This window comes from Antedon bifida, chromosome 3 (genome assembly GCF_963402885.1).
Source record: "Antedon bifida chromosome 3, ecAntBifi1.1, whole genome shotgun sequence".
Taxonomy (NCBI): domain Eukaryota; kingdom Metazoa; phylum Echinodermata; class Crinoidea; order Comatulida; family Antedonidae; genus Antedon; species Antedon bifida.
In genome coordinates, this window is record NC_136228.1 from 12,308,391 (window position 1) to 12,329,718 (window position 21,328).

The 21,328-nt window shown below is 32.0% G+C and overlaps 1 protein-coding gene across 1 annotated transcript; it reads left to right on the top strand.

The window, feature by feature from the left end:
• Positions 1–140: 140 nt before the first annotated feature.
• Positions 141–14,514, top strand: LOC144837555 (uncharacterized). The gene is made up of 3 exons (XM_078692727.1): positions 141–233; positions 12,287–12,798; positions 13,233–14,514. The coding sequence occupies exons 2-3, from the start codon at positions 12,339–12,341 to the stop codon at positions 14,357–14,359; spliced, it is 1,587 nt and encodes a 528-aa protein (XP_078548853.1). The 5' UTR covers positions 141–233; positions 12,287–12,338; the 3' UTR covers positions 14,360–14,514.
• Positions 14,515–21,328: the final 6,814 nt, after the last annotated feature.

The following is a 21,328-nucleotide window of genomic DNA, read 5'->3' on the forward strand; positions in this document are numbered from 1 at the left end:
GCTAAATATTGAGGGCGCGCTAATTATATGATCGAATTAAAATAAATTTTTGCTGTGCTGCTGCTGCTGCGCTCTGGTGGTGGTAAAAATTATGATACGGCGCGGCGGTACTACTTCTGCTGTCTTATTGTAACAAATAATAACAAAATCATGTCAAACCGACATCAATTATATATTGGAGATTCAGCATTCTACTGATAGTGATCCGTGCCTACACACAGTAGTAATCGGTGGTAAGTCTTAAAGTTTAAGAAGCCCTGCCCTTACTATACTTTCCTAACTAACTAGGCCTAAGCCTAGCCTAGTAGGCCTAGGCTAGGCCGGCCGCTAGCAAGGCAGGCCCGCCTGCCTACCTACAGGCTACTGTAACACTAACAGCACTAAACAGGCTAGCTGAAATAATAATAATAATAAATGAAAATTTATATAGCGCCGGTATCCTCCACCCATGTGGCGCTCATGGCGCTTTGTGCATTAACAACGTGCGAGAACATCAGCGAATAGCGACGTCTTTAGGTTGGTCTTGAAACTGTTTAGACTAGTCGAGCATTTAACTGTTGCTGGTAAGCTGTTCCATACACTTGCGGCCGCAACGTAAGAAGATCTCTGACCCCACTGATTTGAAATGTCTAGCCCATAACTTTTAATTGGTGAAACTAGACCTAGGCCTGGTTTTTTCAAAAATAATACATTCATATCAGTCACGGTAAGGTTTTTTTTTTGGTTATCAGTTTGATCGCGCTATTAAAAAAAATATAATCTAAATTATAACACAGAACGTTGAACGTAGCCGGTTCTATTAGGCATATCGGAAGTAAAAGTTAATTACACTGTTAGTAAGCTACCCCCTCCAACCCTGTGGAGAGATAAGTACTACTACTAGTGCTAGAATAGTAATTTTATCTATTTTGAAACTTCAGACATGCTCCAATTCATACCCCTCCATTTGAGAAGATTTTTTTTCTATTGCTTTTTTATTCTTTGTAAATTTATAACATTGCAGTTTTAATTTTTTTTTAAACGATAAATATATATTGTGTCACATTTAATAGTTAATCTAACTTTTACTGGCTTATATTTTTAACTCTGTTCATCTCTATTACTACTACTTTATTAAACAGATACAAGTGTACTTTTCATTGTTAAGTTCTTTGATGTTTGTACAGTATTTGACTGGCATCAGAATTTGTGCCATCGTTCCAAAGCTGAATCATCTTTTAAACTTAAACTAAACAATCTATACAGTCAAACCTTGTCAATTTATTATAAAGCTCTGTCTACACTATCAAACTAGTTTGACCAAAAAAAAGTGTGCTATTCCCAAATATGGTAGTGATGTGACATCATCATGTCCATATATGGACACATTTTTTTGTTACATAAAGTTTGATAGGTTAGACAGAGCTTAAGGATTTTAGACCTTGAACTGAGATTTAGGAAGAACGTACAGTAGTGAGAACATTCCATTTCTCAATATCTGTAGGGTCATACTGTAGCGTCATAAGAAGAGTTGTTAGAAGGGGATAGATTATCTAAAAGATTATCTGACCTGGACAGCGACCAGTTCAAAAACCTGAACTCACGCACATGACTAATGCAAGTTCTGTAGCAAAATCTCCACAATTTGCATAACAATCTATTAGCCTAACAACTAAATGCTACCAGATTATCACTATGTAACTTTGAACAATGCCAGTGTCCTCCAAATTTTGTTGGCAATTGTTTGGTTTCAGTGTGCTGTACAAGCCTCTAGGTTACTTTAAATGCTAGGCAATAAAGAATAGTGTATACAGCATTCCGTGACAAACACTTCATTGTTTGTAAAGGTTTCACAAAAGTATGTGCTCTTTATGGTACGACTTGAACATATTAAATAGTATAGTGAGTATCGTTTTCTGTTTATTTTTGTTAGATTTTATATCTTAAACATTCTTGTTAAAACAGCAAATGTGTTATTTATTTATTATTTATTGTATAGTTTTGTAATACTTAATAATAAGTTAATAGTGTACGGTACCAATTTAAAGATTACATCATTATCTGACCTTTACAAGACACACCCATTAATCTTCCTATCAATCAAATACATTTTATTATTTATAACTCACCAAAAAGAAGAATATCATAATGAGTTTTTAAAAATTGTTATTATAATAAATGAATAGCAATTTATTTGTTAAGGGACATTGTTCTGTAACAAAAACAACCATATTTTTACTTAAACAAAACCCCTAGTCAGTATTGTGACTTGTCAACTCCTTATACTTAGAAAGAAGTCTTTGTTGACTATGAAAAATACCAAATAAAGTACTACAATACTGTACTTGTGTCACCTATACCTCTATCTATCATTATGTCATCTTAAAAAAATTGTCTAAAATAAATCTATGAAAAACAACGACCATTTCTCTACAATTAATATTAGGTTAAATATCCTTACGTTTTGAAAAATGGTACACCTATAATTTTTTACCATTGTCATTGTTATTGAATTTTATTCTACAGTTCCGTGAATTTATTAATATTATATCCTATGACAATAGAGAAATACTGTAAATTATCATATTCCAGTTATTTCAATATTTATGATTTTAATTATATTTGAACTATCTCAGTACACTGTATACTTATCGTTTACGATTGTTTTATCACCATGGAAATACTAGACTTAAAATTGTAACAAAACATCAATAGATATGGGGTTTTACCCTAAAAATAAATCTTTTGATAATACCAACCAGTTGGTCCTTAATCACGTATCCTTTATTCTTTTATTTCGGTAATAATACTTATGTACTTTGTCGTCATGGTTATGACAATTGTATGGCTTTTATGCTTTTTTATTGTGGAAAAATGAACATACTTAAAAAATAAAATATACATTATAAAATTCTCATAATACCTGTACACAATATGTATACGTATTATACGATTGCTTTTAAAGTCATTGAATTAGTGTATACTGTAGTACAGTAGTAGGCTATTCTATGAAGTACAGTACTAGTACTAGAATGCATGCATAAATTATTATAACTGTTAATATCATCATAATTCCCTTGAGATTATTAATTTTCAACTAAACACATTGATGGAATTAAAGATTTAAACAAATTGTGGTTTTGATATGAAAAATAATTAAAGAGGACAATCATTAACTGTTTCTTAATTTTTATTTTTAATTAAAGGTCATAAAATGGTCTCTATTATTTTGGAGGTACAGTTTTATTTTAATTTAAATTCTTTATTCATCAATTTTATTTAGTAGGAAATTGTTGTTTTGAAATTCAGACAACCTGTATTTTTAAATACCATAATTTTTGTATTTAGTTTGTAAGTTCATATTAATACTTTTAACAGTATGACTTTCTTTATCCCTGCATTTCACAACCACAAATCTAGTTTTTTTTTTAAAGAACTGAGGCGCTGCCTGGCTCTGCTAATCTCCATTTCCTACTTGTAATGTAATACAGCTATTGGTCCTAGTTGTACTTTAATACAGCTATTGGTCCTAATTGTACTGTACAGTAATACAGCTATTGGTCCTAGTTGTACTTTAATACAGCTATTGGTCCTAATTGTACATCAATACAGCTATTGGTCCTGTAGTTGTACTTTAATACAGCTATTGGTCCTAATTGTACTGTACAGTAATACAGCTATTGGTCCTGTAGTTGTACTTTAATACAGCTATTGGTCCTGTAGTTGTACTTTAATACAGCTATTGGTCCTAATTGTACTGTACAGTAATACAGCTATTGGTCCTAGTTGTACATCAATACAACTATTGGTCCTAGTTGTACTGTACAGTAATACAGCTATTGGTCCTAGTTGTACTGTAATACAGCTATTGGTCCTACTTGCTTTAAATAAGGCTATTGGTCCTACTTACTATTTGTTTTATACAGAAGAGGACATTTAAAAATATAATTCGTTCAATAAATAGTTATATTGAATGCAATATTATGGTTAAAAACATTTGTCTGCACTGATGATGTATGCGGTACAGTATAAATTTATTTATTATTTGAACTTACATACATTTACTCTACATAAAAGTAAAGTAAAGGTAAAGGTATTTATATTTGTCCTCAAGCTTAACTGGAAACTGAGGAAATTCGGATCAGGCCCTCCACGGACCCACGGCAGCCAGCAGTGCAGCGCCTACCAGGAGCACACCGGGAGACGATCCCCTACTCTTTTCGAATAGTGTACCAAGTTCTTTAACATGCACTGTTAAGTACACAGGACCAACGGCTTTACATCCCATCCGAAGGACGAGGCAATGAGATTAAAGCATCTTGCCTAAGGATGCAATTAGTATGGTACAAATAACCTCGAACCCATGCCTATCACATGCTAGTCCGATATTACCATTACACCATCACTCTCCAGTATATACAGCACCCGCCGCTATTTCTAGACGATCTCCCATCCAAAACGCAACCGGGCCCGACGTTGCTTAACTTCGGTGATCTGACGAGAACCGGTGTTTCAACGCAGTATGGCCGTAGAATACATGTCAGTAACAATGTTTGTTTTAAAAAGGTACAGAATTGAATTCTAAAGAATATATTGAATATTAAATAATGCATACCGTATATATTTATAATACAGTATACAAATATAGAATTATGCATACACTGTACATATTGTGTGTATAATTCTATTGAATATTTTCAGTAATAATTTGTGATGATAATGTTGCTATTATTAGCAAGTTAAACTCCTATACATAACAATATTAACAATTGAATACATCCTGTATTGCATTGTACGACGGCATTGCACAGCAACAAGCATCGTGTGCCATTTCATTTCTTCGTTATTAATATGTTAACTGGACATTTTTCCAGGTTAGTGGGCTGTAGAATTTTTTTTAGTATTTTGTTTTTCTTTTATATGAATGATACCACTTTCAGTCGAGGATGCTGATTTTAAGAAGTGGATCACAGATATAACACTACTATAGGCCTTAAATAGCAAACATATTTTTGAAATTAAATTGTCCAATTAATATTGTCCAATGAAATGTAAATGAGGGGAAAAAAGGTATCTGTACTGTACATAACCCCATAATGCTACTACTGTAGCATTATGGGGTCTACCAAGTCATATAGTGTAAAGTTTTTTTTTTTTAATTTCATTAATTCATCATTCAATTTTTATCCTGTACTGTTTTTTTACAGTCCAAATGAGAAGTTAGCTCTTATATACTTTAGATTATTTCATTAGACTATTATTAACCAGCCTCAATGACAGGCCTAGGTTGTTACTGTACCAATGTACTCGTAATTGTAACCCAATTGTGTAAAGAAAATTTGAATACATTTTTATCCATACATACTGTTTTGTACAGTCAAATTGAGAAGTTAGCTCTTATATACTGTAGATTATTTCATTAGACTATTATTAACCAGCCTCAATGACAGGCCTAGGGTGTTACTGTACCAATGTACTCTAGCTACATCATTGGTCAGAGTTGATGGTGTGATTTGTCGTCATTTCAGTCAGGAAATGTGAAGGTTATTGAAAAGCTTTAGAAACATATGGTGGACTGGCTTTAAAATAATTATGTTTACCCTTTTTTTAAATCAATAATACTGAATTCTATGGTGCGCCAAGCTTTCATTTATTCGGAAATAAAGATAGAGATATCTTAGTTTTAAATAGAGATTATATCTATTAAATAGAGATATACGGATTAACAAAGATCTCTATTAAAAACTAAGATAAGATATCTCTATTTAAAACTAAGATATCTTTATTAAAAACTAAGATCTCTATTGCTTGAACAAATGACAGCTTGGTGCACAATAGAATATACTGTAGTGCCTGAATTGCAAAAGAAATAATTAGTATAATAATTAATTTTGATGTACAGTATATTGAAAGAGATTTTAGAGCTGAACAGTTTGTTTTTAGCTTGATTGATTTCTGGTACATTAACATTTGTAATTATTATTTTACTTTAAAATCCTGTAGATATAGTACTACCAATGACCAGTGTTTTACATTTCTGCAATCTCATTAAAATTATTAAACCCCATTTGTAAGTGCATCGCAGCCCCAGTCCTCCTAAATTTTGCAAAATAAGCAAAATATATAACATTTGTTTGTTTTATAATGTATAAAATAATAGATGTTTTGTACTCGTTGAATCAGAGGAGAATATTTTAATTTGTTGAAATCCTAAAGTTCTGTCTACACTATCAAACTAGTTTAACAAAAAAGTGTGCCTAAATATGGTAGTGATATATCCCAATTATGGTAGTGATATGATATCATGTCCATATCATTTTTTTGTCACATAAGGTTTGATACTTTATAGTGTAGACAGAGCTTAACTGTAATTGTTCTATTGAACTCTGTTGAATAAATAAATCTAACAAACTCATGATGACAAGTTGAATTCAGGTACTTCTCTTTTTAGAGAGTACTTAATTCACACTTTCTATAATCTATAATAAACTCCAGGATTAAAAGTACAGTAGTACTAGTAAGGAATTCATTCTTTGATATTTTGTTCTTTTATAATTTTAAATAGAGGAGTTGTGTACACACATTTTAAATTGTAGCAGTCACTTTTTTTTAATGAATGATTACAACTTAATTTATTTAACTATTATTGCTGGCTAGTTTCTACAGATTTGCATGTGTTTTTTAACCATTCAATGCAGAATGTATTTTTGTTTTTTCTGTAGTATGATATTTCTATATAGACAAAAAACTGACATTGTGTTTTAAAATAAAGAACTATGTTAATGATAATATTGTCCCCTGAAAAATAATTCTTAAACATTTTTGTTGTTGAATAATGCCATATTAATATCACATAATAGTTATTCCCTTTGACCAAAAATTGGAAAAAAATTTTTTTTTTAATTTTAAACCCAATGGGTTTGGTTGTCATTTTATAAGTGAAAACATTTTTTTTTTCTACGAACGTGATTAACTTTATTATAACCTATTAAAAGACTGATTTTAATAAATTTTTCATGTTTTTGGGGGACAATACATCTAAATAATATATTATTCCAAATTTTGAAATTCCTTTTGTACAGTAATACTAATAATAAAATAATGCCTGTACATATTGCAGAACAATATTTGCATTGCCACACTGTACAAATATTATTGATTTTTTATCCAATATTATGGAGGATAAAGCAAATGAGAAAACCATGCTTGTGTGCAAAATAGATTAACCTACAGAGATCATTAGAGATCAAAGAATATTTAATAATGTGCGCTATCTTTTATTTCCTATGACATTTGGTTTTCTATAATAGTACCTAGTAGTTATGGATAGTAAAGGAAAGTAAAATGTGATGTGCCCATGGATATGATATGATGATGACATATCACTACCATATTCAGGCATATCACTACCATTATTTGGGCACATCACACTTTTTTGTCAAACTAGTTTGATAGTGTAGACAGAGATTAAGAAACGGTATTTTATTACTAGTGGAGGTTTTATATTTCTATTGGTCATTTTTCCCTACCTTTATAAAAAGAATACAAATTACAAATGTTTGACTTGATTGATACTGACAAGAAATCTCAAGTATTAACAGTACAGTACATTAAACATAGCGGTCATGCTATAGTTGTATAATTGACAAATAGAGGGCATGATGAATCGACTCTCCCTGTAAGCTAGTCGATTGGCTGAATGGTTAATAATGCTCAACTTGTTTAAATCATTGTTTTTTTTCTCACCATCTGACCATTACTATACCTAGTAGAGAACTCATTTGCGAATGGTCAATGTGTACGACAAGGTCACAGCATACACTTTGTGCATTAATACTGTAACTGCCACTTACTGTATGTTGAATGGTGTCAACATCATTAGTACATTGATGTCATGAAACAATTATTAAATTCATTCAGTTGACGTCAGAAAAGCACAATAATATGGATACAAATGACAAATTAAAAGCATAATTACGGGACTTTGCATATTTTATATTATGAAAGTGATTCAAAATCAATATTTTTTTATGTAAATGGTGTAAAATGAATTTATTTCTATCCACTTTTAATCACGCCACCATCTGATTTTGTTGAATCACTGTTTCACAATCAAAGCATGTTTACATACTGCCTTGATCGTTATATTGTCATCGTAGATTTAAGTTATTCTTTGTTATCATTTGAGTAAACATAGTTCATAATACAATGACTGTATATAAGTATTGTATTCTGAAGAATACTTTAGTACTGTACTGCGAGTGACAACAAATACAGTATACAATACAGGGCCGTACGCAGGGGTCCACATTTTATAGGGTCTTAAAATAAATCTGTAGTGTATTATATATTATATTATGAAAATGGTCTAAAATATATTAATCCGCACCCACCCAAATAAAATCCTGCGTACGGCCCTGCAATATTTGTTCATCTTTATAAATATACTTAGCAAATGTACTGTACCTGCCTCAGGGCACGGGTTTCAAAAGTACTGTAGTTTGATGCATATGCATACAGACAGTACTGTATGTGTGCAGCAGTATCAATGCATGAAAATATACAAAATTGTAAATGCAAATCAATTGTCATCAGAAATAAATTCATTTAGATCTCTCAATATTTCTTTAAAAAAAAGTATGTTACATTTTTCAATACTGAATATACTGTAATGATATGAATATTTAGATGTTAGGTACATTATACAGTATTGATTAACCTATTAGTTGCTATGGAAATTGAAAACAATTTTTAAAATACAGCAACATTATTTATAGTTCATACGTGTTTGAGATTAATGTTGTACCCATGGATGGCATCATCATCTACGTATTCCCTAGTTAATTGCATGTACTGTGACGTTAGCCGATGTAATCAATCAATCAATCAATAATTTTTATTTCTCAAATAAAAACAAAATACAGTTAACATTTTCTAGAAATAATAGATAATAAATGAGAAAAAGGGGTACCCCACTGGAAGCTTAAGCTTTAAAATGTGGGGTCCAGGCAACATATTTAAAATAAAATAAGGTAAGGTAAGAAATATATATAATATATGATAATGAACAAAGAAGACATTTAACTTAACAAATGCAGTTATTATTTAACTTAAGACAGATATATGATCAACTTAAACAATGATAGTAGAAACAAGGTATTCATGTAGTTTGAACTTAAATGAAGATATAAAATTAATAATTTTAATTTCATCGACATCAATAAAAACGACTGATGATAATTTATTACCTCTGAGCATTATCATGTATACTACTACTAGATATAAGAAATAAAGTATAGTCTTTGGACCCTGACCCTAACCTAACCCTTACTCCTGTCTTTTAGTCCTATGTGGAACTAAAAATTAAATTCATTGTATTGGTCCATTATTCCTATTGATTGACTCATCAAGTTGTATTCTTTCACTGTTTGTCATACTTGAGTATTGTATAATTTACCTGTTTTGTGTGGTTTTTGTATTCATTTTATGAAATCAACTGGAATACAGTAGATTACCACAGACAGCAATTGTTGTATTGTTGATAAATTCCAATACAATAACTCAAGCTTAAAGGAAAAAAGACATTTTTTTGTACGTGGGACATTCCAATACTGTACAAATAGATTTGTTATTTTAGAAATGTCCACCAATTATTTAACATCATTTAATCAATGTAATGCAGTGTACTAGAGTGTGTACTACTAGTGTATAATATAATAGTAAAAGCAACAAAAGTGTATAAGCAAGTCAATGCTGAATTAGTAATCGTTTATCTGCTGTTGTACTTGGTACTTGGTGGTTGCCCTCTACTGGAAGTCTGTCTAGAGACCTTGGAGGAGTGGCTTAATTCAAGATAAATTTCCTTGAATTATCTAGGCATAGCTCAATGTTAACGACACTCTTGAATCTACAGCTTCTTGGGGCAGTTTGTTTCACTTCCTCGCCATTTTCTGGAAGGAATGAATATATTTCATGCCTAGACTACTGTGTGTGATTTCATTTTGATCCTTTGTTGCTCTTCACTTTTGGTACAGGCTGCGGATTAATGTTTATTTCGTTGTTAACTATTCTATAATGGTATGTTTGTAAGCCATTTTGTCTTCTCTCAAGAGTCCCTAACTTTAGGTAAGTTTATGTATTCACCACAGTGACTACAGTACCTACAGTACTGAATTTTAGTATTTTTTATTAAGATAAAGTACTAAATATTTTCGTCTTTGCGTTTGATACAGTAATTAATAGACAAAGTCATTAATAGACAAAGTCATATTTATAGGCATATGGGGCCAAGGATCACCAATAATAAATTAATCATTGTCCTATAAGATAGGTGGTAATCCCCCTGATACAGAGGCTATTTTGTGAACCAGTTCACCAGGTAACCCCTCTACTCGTCTTAAATGATGAACTGGGTAACACGGCTTATAACTGTTATAACACGGGTAACTTATAACTGTGTACACTGGACCTACGTTTTATACTCTTTACGATGTGACCCTTAGGGGAGAAGAATGTTGTTGAAAAGGTGTAACATCTAAGTCCACAGCGCTCTGATCTTCATAAAATAGCGCTATATAAATGTCGCATTACATTACTTATCCAAGAAGGATTTCTTACACATTTGATCTGTGCTACAGTACAGTATATTCGCTATCAGTATAAATGTGTGGTATGCGTTGTTGATTGAAATTAAGTACTTTGGAGCCCATAATAAGAAGGTCCAAGATTACAATGTTTACTGCTTGTTGTTAAGAGGGTACTATGCTGTTGGTTAACAACCTAGCTTCATATTCGTTTTAATTTAATTTGAGTCATTGACTGTTACCTTTTTTTGATTATATTTATTCTGAAATTGTGCAAGAATGAACTGGATATTAATTAAACATTTGTTACCAGAACAAAATCCCAAGAGGGAAGTTCCTGGGGAGACGGATCCAAGATTAAAAATGGTGAAATGAAGGGCTGAACTTAATCTATCTTTTGCATACAGTAGTTAGTTATAATTATCGGAATTTAGGAACCATATCCCTAAAGCTCTGTCTACACTATCAAACTTTATGTGACACTTTTTTGTCAAACTACTGTAGTTTGATAGTGTAGACAGAGCTTAATGAATCCATCTACTGGATTACAGTATGAATAAATATTGTGAACAAATCTAAACCACAGTACTAATAGGTGACACTTCCTCCCCCTTGTTTCTATTTAATTTTTTCATCATTTCATCTAAAATTGTGCAAGAATGAACTGGATACTAATTAACCATTTGTTTTGTTGGTAAAAAATCCAGGGGATTTTTGCATTGTTTTAAATTTTATCTGAGTATTTTTATTTATTTATTTATTCAATGAACATAAAAAGCAGGAATAGATCCAAAATACAATAAATATCTATGCTAGTTAGTTAATTCATCCATATTGGGATCTTAGAGTAGACAGCAAACATATCCAGCTGTCGTTGGATGATGAAAAAGAGTTGCTATGACAACACAATCAGATTCAATTCAAGATTTTCTAGGCCTGTTGATACAACTTAAAAATCAATTCTTCTCTTGGTTGCAATCAATATTTAAGCCTTGTATTTTCAAGTTGTTCAGCAGGCCTTCTGGAAGGAAGTTACATACAGTGTTTTTGTTAAGTTCAATGTAAGTATTAATATTTAACATAGGAAGAGGATGTTGCATGAGTGTAGGCTACTAGTGACATTGGAAGTTGATATTTTGTATGATGATTGTGAATATACAGTGTACGGAAATTAATTATTATAGGTATGAGTAAGCCTGTACAGTAGTCTATTATAGTCTATTTCATATCACTGTTCTGCCTTGTTATTCTATAAGCAGCTAGGTTATTTTTAACAGAATGGTTTTATTTATGTACTTGTACATAAATGAAGATAGGAGCTGCATACACATGGAACCACCACTTATCAACCTATTTTATTGGTCCTTGTTATTTTACTGATTTCGGTTTATGATAGAATATTTGCTCAACTATGTTGTGCTGTGAAAATGCACTAGCTTTACAGTAATTTATTCATTGTTATCAATAAAGCGGTTTTCTCTTTCACTTTGCCAGGTTTTCCTCATCAAATTACGACATAGATTCCATTGTCTTTGAATAAACAAGTTAGCTAACAAGTTGTCCTATAGTACATTCACACTCCAGGAATTAACGGGTACAGTACAGTATGTACAAGATTGTACTTGCATCAATAGGACATTACATCTACTTGTGCTAACAAAACACGCATATTGAATCATTTAATTAATAGCTTTAAAATTAATTATTGTTTTTTTTCCTTTCAGATTGAGTTGATGTGATCATCTTTTGTGTGCTGTCATTCGATTTGAAAAAAAAATGGCCATGAAAATGTCTTTGAAACTGAACAGTCTACAGTCAATTTGGTACTGTGTGTTTGTTGTGGTGACGCACGCCTACCTAATAATAAGTGCGTTTTACCACTACCACCGTGTGCGTCAAATGGACTGGCCCGACGGAACATTACCGAAGCCAGAACTCGGTCTTTACATGCTCTGCGTTACAGCAGCTTTACTTATCACGGTCTTATTCATACCAACGCAGATATTCCAAGTTGGGAACAATGCAAATGATCGGACAAAACTCGGGGTTGAGAAAGGAGATCAAGGACCACCAAAATGGAAAGGGGGTTTGAAAGCTAAGCTTGTATTTGTACGAAGATATACAAAACATCTAGGACCAGTTGGGGCAACCATGCATATAGTATCAGCATTTTGTCTTCTACTTCCGGTTATGTTTCTACAAGCTCGAGAAATAGAGCATGGCTTGTTACCACCACGTAAGTATTATTGATTTCAGACCATTCCTTGCCTGTATTACTTGGATAAACTATGATAGCCTGAGATGTATGATGCAAGTTCCTTGTGCACCCCTTTACAATAATGGACTACTCAGAACATTTTTTAACCTACATCCACACTTTCTTGTACCAAGGTGACTGAATGGCAATTTGTATAGCTCTTCATATTGTAACTGTGTTCTTTATATGTTTATTTATACATTTATATCAAAATTTTCATTAATACATCAAACAAAGTGTGGAACATTGATTTAATTAAAACTGATACTACAACCAGTGTTGGTGTTTTACTGTTTCGGAATAGAAATATTTACCATTTTAAAATATTATTGTGTTATCATCATAATTAACTACTGTACATCGGTACCAAAAAGGAAAACAATTAAAAACTATGTTTTTTGTTTCTTTCACAGAATCTATTTGGCGATCTGAAGTTAGTTTGGTACCAGTTATTGAGATGGACAGAGCCCCATCACCACCACCGTTAATAGATACAGATCTTATGAGTACCAATCAACCGGACTTAAAACCACATGTCAAAGAACCACCTTATAAAGTCTCAATGGTAACCATCAACTACATAAACTATGTCACTGCATTGGTCGTGTATGCGATTCTGTATGGTGATGTATTCTGGTTCTGCCACAAGGGCTTTGCTTTGCTTCTTTCCGTTCAGTTGATGTTCAACGCTATTCAATATTCACTTGGATTTATCGGGGTATCTTTGCTTTATAAACTACACACGTACGGCTGGGACAAATATGGAATACCGGAACCAGCCGTTGTAAGTAGCGCGGCTGGACTTGTCGGTTTATTCCTAACAAACAATATCACAATATTTTTAAGTGCTGTTGTCATGTTTTTATACGGATATACACGAATGAAAGAATCTGAACTCCGCAAACGTAAAAATAATGTAGAAGATGGAAAATGTTCTGTTGTTTACAAGGGTAATGCATTGCGATGTCAAGGTTACATACCACACATGGGCGCCCTCTGTGTTCTTGTGATTTTCATTATTTGTAAATCTCCCTTAATAGTTGAATATCTACGAGCATTCCGCCATCAGGGTGACCCACGTCTATTAGCCTGCATGCTGTATGATATATTCTACATATTCTTCTGGGCATTTTTATGGGTTGTATTTGCTTTGAAACGCGAATGGAATTTTAATTTTGCGTATCTTGACGAGGTACAGAGCGTCAAGGAAGAGTCTAGTCAAAGCGCAGGATCTACAGGTTCTCTCGTCAACGACAATGGAATGAAAAACAACATTGAACTCAGCTTTGTTAATCGTTATAACCAAGATATCCACCAAAGACACAACACTGATAAAGTTACAGAAGTCAAAATGTCACCCAAGTTGCACGTGGCAAATAATATGCCTGTTATAACTCAAGCATCAGAAAAATATTCCCCGAAAAGACTCCGAAATGGGTCAGCAACGGCAGAGGAGTGCCAACTGTTGCATCAAAAACAAGAACATGAACCTATTCAAAATGGTGTCTTAAATACGTCAATGAATGGTCGACCTGTTTGAATATATTTCCTGTTAAAAGTAAAACAGTGCACAAAGGGTAACATAAATAATGTTCTGTTAAATTATATTTCTCATTCTGTTAAATTCTGTTACATGAATAACATTCTGTTAAATTCTGTTTACATGAATAACATTCTGTTAAATTCTGTTACATGAATAACATTCTGTTAAATTCTGTTTATGAATAACATTCTGTTAAATTCTGTTACATGAATAACATTCTGTAACCTGAATAACATTATGTTAAATTCTGTTACATCAATAACATTCTGTTAAATTCTGTTTTATGAATAACATTCTGTATATGAATAACATTCTGTTAAATTTTGTTACATGAATAACATTCTGTTAAATTATGTTAGATGAATAACGTTCTGTTAAATTCTGTTACATGAATAACATTCTGTTAAAATCTGTTACATAAATAACAATCTGGTTAATTCTGATAAAACCACTGCATGAATATTCTTCTGCATTAATTTTTAAAGCACAAAATTGCCATTGGAATGAAATATAGAATTATGATATTACCTGTATTAATTTTGATTTTAATTTGGTAAAATGAATCAATAACTAAATGGATCTGATGCTTTTTGTCATGCTTTGTATATTTATACTGAGTAATTAATGTTATTATTTGTATAGTGTTATAACATTTGTTTTATTATTTTATCTTAAATATAAAGAGTGTAGCTTGGAGGTTAAGATGCTCAGCTACCATGGTCATGGTTCAAATCCTCCACTCCCCAAAATTTTTTTTTATTTATGTTTATGTATAGCATCTTGCGTATATTTTTTTTTAAACAGGATGGCCACCTTCAATAAGGATAGTGAATACATTCGCTTACGGTTATCCTTGTCAATTTTCCTAAATATAAAAAAAAGAAGAGATATGAGCACTGATTTTGTATTTATATCAATAATTATATTCTAATTTAAATGTAATATCATTGTTTTTTGTAAGTCAGGGTAATCATAAAGACATGAAATGTCAAAGGTCAACATTGATAAATTTCTATTTAGAATCTATGATAATATTATGATATAAAGATCATTCTGTTGTGTTTAAAATAATTAAGGCAGGCTGGTCCTTTTATAACATTCCGTGAAAGCCTTTAAATTCATAGAAAACATAAATAAAATAACAATTTCTGACAAAATTATTTTTTATTCTCAAATTTAACAAATTAAACTTGATACCTCATATATTTATATGAGGAAGGTGAAATATATTGGTTTCATTTTTTCCCTTTAGATTTAATGATACTTTACCTCGTATATTTATATTGAGGTCTTAGGAAGACTTTATGTTGACTTCAATTTATATTCAAGGGCAACAAATCTTAAACCAAGAACTTCAGTCTTGAAGGAAAGAATTTAAAAATCTATCATCTGTAGTGTGAACAATGTTCTGCAGATTAAACTTTATTTACTACATTTTATTTATAGCTAAATTCCTTTTAAAGTGTATATACTTATCATTTACATTAAAGCTCTGTTTACACTATCAAATTAGTTGGTTCAAAAAGTGGGCACATCACATTTTTTTTGTCACATAAAGTTTGATAGTGTAAACAGAGCTTTATACTAGTTCTCTGTATTCACATAAAATGTGTTTTAAATAATTTATGTACTGTAATTAATAAATATAAAAAAATAATTTTAATAAGATGCAATATTACTAATAATGATTCAATAATTAAGTTGGAAAATATTCAAACAATAATATTTCACAATGGCATTGTTCTTCAAATCAGATTAAAAAGAAATATTAAAATGAGGACTATTATTACACTTATATAATAATACTACAATAATTTTATTTTCTGTTTTTTTAAAATAAACAGTTAATTATAATATTTAATGCACCATCAATAATTAAACCACCTGGACAGTATTGGAGTATGTTACAGTGTGGTATTTTGTAATAATACTGTAAAACTAATAATAATTTAAATAATAATAATAATACTAATAGCATTGACCAGTAATAATTGTCTTAGATCATATTTTTCTATTCTTCCTTATCATAATGATGAGTAATTTGAATTGAATAATAGGACACAAGCTAGTTGACTCAAAATGCATTTTTGTATTAAGTGATATGAATCAATAACCCATTTATGCATTGTAACATTGATCACTATTTTAGAGGTGTTGTTATTACATACATGAATAAATTGTTTATACATGAACAAATGTTAAAGTACTTGCATCTGACGTAAATGCGCAGATACTCCTTATTATGTAATAATAGTTAACAACTGCCATTTAATTTTACTGTTAAGGTAAATGGAAGTGATCGTTTGTATCGCATCATAGGTCTCTTTTAACAGAAAGAAACTCCGGCAAGGGATATAATATTGAAATATAAATATGTACACAAAGATTAAGAAGACTATGATTTCCAAACGAAGATTAAAACTAAATTGAACTAAATTGGGCTTTGAAATTTCAAGGGTGATTTGCGGTGAACTTTTAAAATATAATAAAATCAAATCAGATGGGACAAATATCCCAATCCATACCAAATTAATTTTGTCATGACAAGTGAGTATAATGTGTTCCTCAGATAGAAGCCCAGGGGCTTATAGAGTAAATATAACATGTTTTATAAAGCCACTTCACTGAAGGTGACTGAAGGTTGAGATATTGATTCGGTTCTAATTATATTATTATTATTTGCATGATGTCTTCAACCTTGGTTACTGAAAGCTTGTGCCTTGAGCTATTAGTTACTTTAGTTTACTAGCGTAAACAATGCCATCAGTAAATTATTAAAAGCTGTAATCATTTTCATATTAAATGGGAGTGATTTATTAACTGTAACTTGATTCATTGTAAACAGGAGTTTAGATCGTAATATGTAATAGATTGTCACTTGAGATGAGAGAACTTGTTAATTTCTTTTTGCTTTAAACCTACAAAATGCTTTATTATGTTACCCATAATAATATTAATTTCATTTCTGTCAAAGGACACATACTGTAATTATTTACTTACAATAAGCTTTTATTATCAGCTTAACCCGCTTATTAATTACTGACCTATTCAATTATTTTAATATGTGTACGCTATATTATAAGCTTCGTTTATTTAGAGGCTATATAAGCCTCATTTATTATTAGTCATCCTTGTTTAATTTCATATGAAAAATTTAATTTGAATGATTCATATTAAAATACCCAGTACTGTAGTACAATATGAATTTATAAATACTAATTTAACATTTATAATATGGTATTTAATCTTTACGATGAACAACTACTATAATATATGGGGAGGAACCAGGGTTTGCTAAACAGGGGAGCACTAACATATAATAGTATGTGAAAAAAAAGTGGCATTTTATTTTAGCTGTTAAAAGTGGAAGTGCTCCCCTAGCGCTCCCTGGATCCTCCCCTGTAAAATAACAAAAGCCAGTACAGTGATTATATACGCTTTTGGATGTGTGCTAAAAACCCCAAGATTATACTATAAAGTTTTTAATGTGCTCATTTACTACTAGTAGAGGTATAATTATATAATGTAAAAAATATTCTATATTGCCTTAATATTATAATTACTAAGATATTATTCAATCCATCCATATTCATATTTTTACCTCGCATATATATTTATGTTATAATATGTATTGTATAAAGGTTGTATATATTGTGGAAGAAGTACAGTTATGTAATGAATATGATATAAAGCTTAATGATATGATGATTATTACCTTTTATAATTAAAAGGCCAGTCATGGAATGGTAGTATTTGATGAAAAGGGTGGGGTGGGGGGAAGTTGTTCAAGATTTTGTTTATTCATTAAAAGGAACATTTCAAAATTATTTTTTTACTGCAATAACATGATTTTATTTTTTCAATAATTTTGAGGCAGTTAGAGTAAACAAAATAAAGTTACTGCAGTAACTGCAGAAGAACAATTTTGACGTTCCTAATGAAGAGGATAAAAGTATTTATTGCTTTCAATTTATATTATTTTCCAAAACTGTTAATGTTTGATTGAAATGAATAACTAGATTTATATGTAATTAGTAAAGTTAATTAGTTGATGTGTTGTGCCTTAAAATTTACCCCAGCTGTTACATTACATTCAACTTTCCCAATACCGGACACCTTTGGGCTGGCCAAAATATGTCAATTTTTCCAGAAATTCTGATATTCGAATTTGTTTTTAATGATAAAAATTAATTTGGGACTGTTTGGACTTCAAGAAAAGTCTGGTATTGGGACAGTTTCCGGTTTTCAGAGAGTCCGGTATTGGGAGAGTTGACTGCATTACTTTCCTGGTGTTTTTCTATAAATGGCAAAACAAAATTGGACCAAGTTTCGCACAATTAGATGCACAATTTATTCTTTAATGGTGAGATTCTAACTAAATTAGATTTTCTGATAAATAATATTCATCTATTTGTAAAATAAAAATTAAATTATATGTACATTCTTGATGATTGTTTAAGATTTCAATTGAAATGGTTGTGTTGAAATGAGTGAGTAATAAAGTTGTATAATTTAATATGGTGTTGTGAACTGTTATTTATTGCGTCTATTCATTTTCTATTTGCATGAACTCTGATAGCATGACATTTTGACATGTAACTAGGTGTATGTACAGCAGATTTATTTTAGCCGATAACACATTTTTGCGGACAAAAGCCGTCTATTTGAACCCAACATCTTAACCCCCACACACGCTGAAATAATACAAGCGTTACTACACGGAAAATCCATGGTAATTGAACTTCCACCTGGATAAAACCTGGCAAATCCAGATACAACCGACCATACGGCTATCGACTTTTTGGAGCAGAGCGTATATAATACATTTAATATATATTAGATAAATCATGAATGATTCCACCGAACTTTCGAGTTAAAATAACTATAGTGACACATTTAATGAATAGGCAAACTGCCTTAAAATGTGACATGTTTCGAGAAACTATTCTCATCATCAGAACAGAAAACAATGCCTAGAGTACTTATATACCAATAGGACAGGTTGTATGTAAATGAGGAAGTAATTAGCATGATAAAACAACAAGGAACAATTCAATACCAATCATTCAAACCCATCGAAACCCATACTAACATTTGTGTTGATGTCCTTTCACTTTTACTTTATCTAGGTTTAGCTTTTCTACTCGTTATGCAACTACTAGCCTTCTACGGTACCACCTCTTGCTATTCCTTCACCTCTCAATCCTAACTCTCTTGTTACCAACTTCTGCTACTCCTTCCTACATCTCTCAATCCTTTCTCTTTTGTGATAAGTCCCTGCTACTCTTTCCTGAACCTCTCAATTCATCCTCTTTGTTATCAGCCCCTGCTACTCTCCTTCACATCTCAATCCTAACTCTCTTGTTACCAACTTCTGCTACTCCTTCCTACGTCTCTCAATCCTTTCTCTTTTGTTATAAGCCCCCGCTACTCTTTCCTTCACCTCTCAATCTTTACTCTCTGTTACCAACTTCTTCCTTCTTCCTACATCTCTCAATCCTAACTCTCTGTTACCAACTTCTGCTACTCATTCCTACATCTTTCAATCCTTTCTCTTTTGTTATCAGCCCCTGCTACTCTCAATCCTTACTCCCTGTTACCAACTTCTGCTATTCTTTCCTACACCTCTCTCTTCTAACTCTCTGTTACCAACTTCTGCTACACCTTCCTACATCTCTCTATTCTTTCTCTTTTGTTATAAGCTCCTGCTACTCTTTCCTGAACCTCTCAATTCATCCTCTTTGTTATAAGCCCATGCTACTCTTTCCTTCACCTCTCAGTCCTAACTATCTTGTTACCAACTTCTGCTACTCCTTCCTACATCTCTCTATCCTTTCTCTTTTGTGATAAGCCCCTGCTACTCTTTCCTGAACCTCTCAATTCATCCTCTTTGTTATAAGCCCATGCTACTCTTTCCTTTACCTCTCAATCCTAACTCTCTGTTACCAACTTCTGCTACTCCTTCCTACGTCTCTCAATCTCTTCTTTTTTTGTGATAAGCCCCTGCTACTCTTTCCTGAACCTCTCAATTCATCCACTTTGTTATCAGCCCCTGCTACTCTTCCTTCACATCTCAATCCTAACTCTCTTGTTACCAACTTCTGCTACTCCTTCCTACATCTCTCTATCCTTTCTCTTTTGTTATAAGCCCCTGCTACTCTTTCCTGAATCTCTAAATTCATCCTCTTTGTTACCAACTTCTGCTACTCCTTCCTACATCTCTCAATCCTAACTCTTTTGTTATAAGCCCCTGCTACTCTTTCCTTCACCTCTCAATCTTTACTCTCTGTTACCAACTTCTTCCTTCTTCCTACATCTCTCAATCCTAACTCTCTGTTACCAACCTCTGCTACTCATTCCTACATCTTTCAATCCTTTCTCTTTTGCTATCAGCCCCTGCTACTCTCAATCCTTACTCCCTGTTACCAACTTCTGCTATTCCTTCCTACACCTCTCTGTTCTAACTCTCTGTTACCAACTTCTGCTACTCCTTCCTACATCTCTCTATACTTTCTCCTTTGTTATAAGCTCCTGCTACTCTTTCCTGAACCTCTCAATTCATCCTCTTTGTTATAAGCCCATGCTACTCTTTCCTTCACCTCTCAATCCTAACTCTCTTGTTACCAACTTCTGCTACTCCTTCCTACATCTCTCTATCCTTTCTCTTTTGTGATAAGCCCCTGCTACTCTTTCCTGAACCTCTCAATTCATCCTCTTTGTTATAAGCCCATGCTACTCTTTCCTTCACATCTCAATCCTAACTCTCTTGTTACCAACTTCTGCTACTCCTTCCTACATCTCTCTATCCTTTCTCTTTTGTTATAAGCCCCTGCTACTCTTTCCTGAATCTCTCAATTCATCCTCTTTGTTACCAACTTCTGCTACTCCTTCCTACATCTCTCACTCCTAACTCTCTTGTTACCAACTTCTGCTACTCTGTTACTTCTTTTACTCTAAACATTTGAT

What these genes read in the sequence shown, in the direction of transcription:
- LOC144837555 (XM_078692727.1), top strand. Translation starts at nt 12,339, where the DNA reads ATGGCCATGAAAATGTCTTTGAAACTGAACAGTCTACAGTCAATTTGG. An exon ending in GCATGGCTTGTTACCACCAC is followed by an intron (nt 12,799 to 13,232) that starts GTAAGTATTATT and finishes TTTCTTTCACAG; the next exon opens with AATCTATTTGGCGATCTGAA.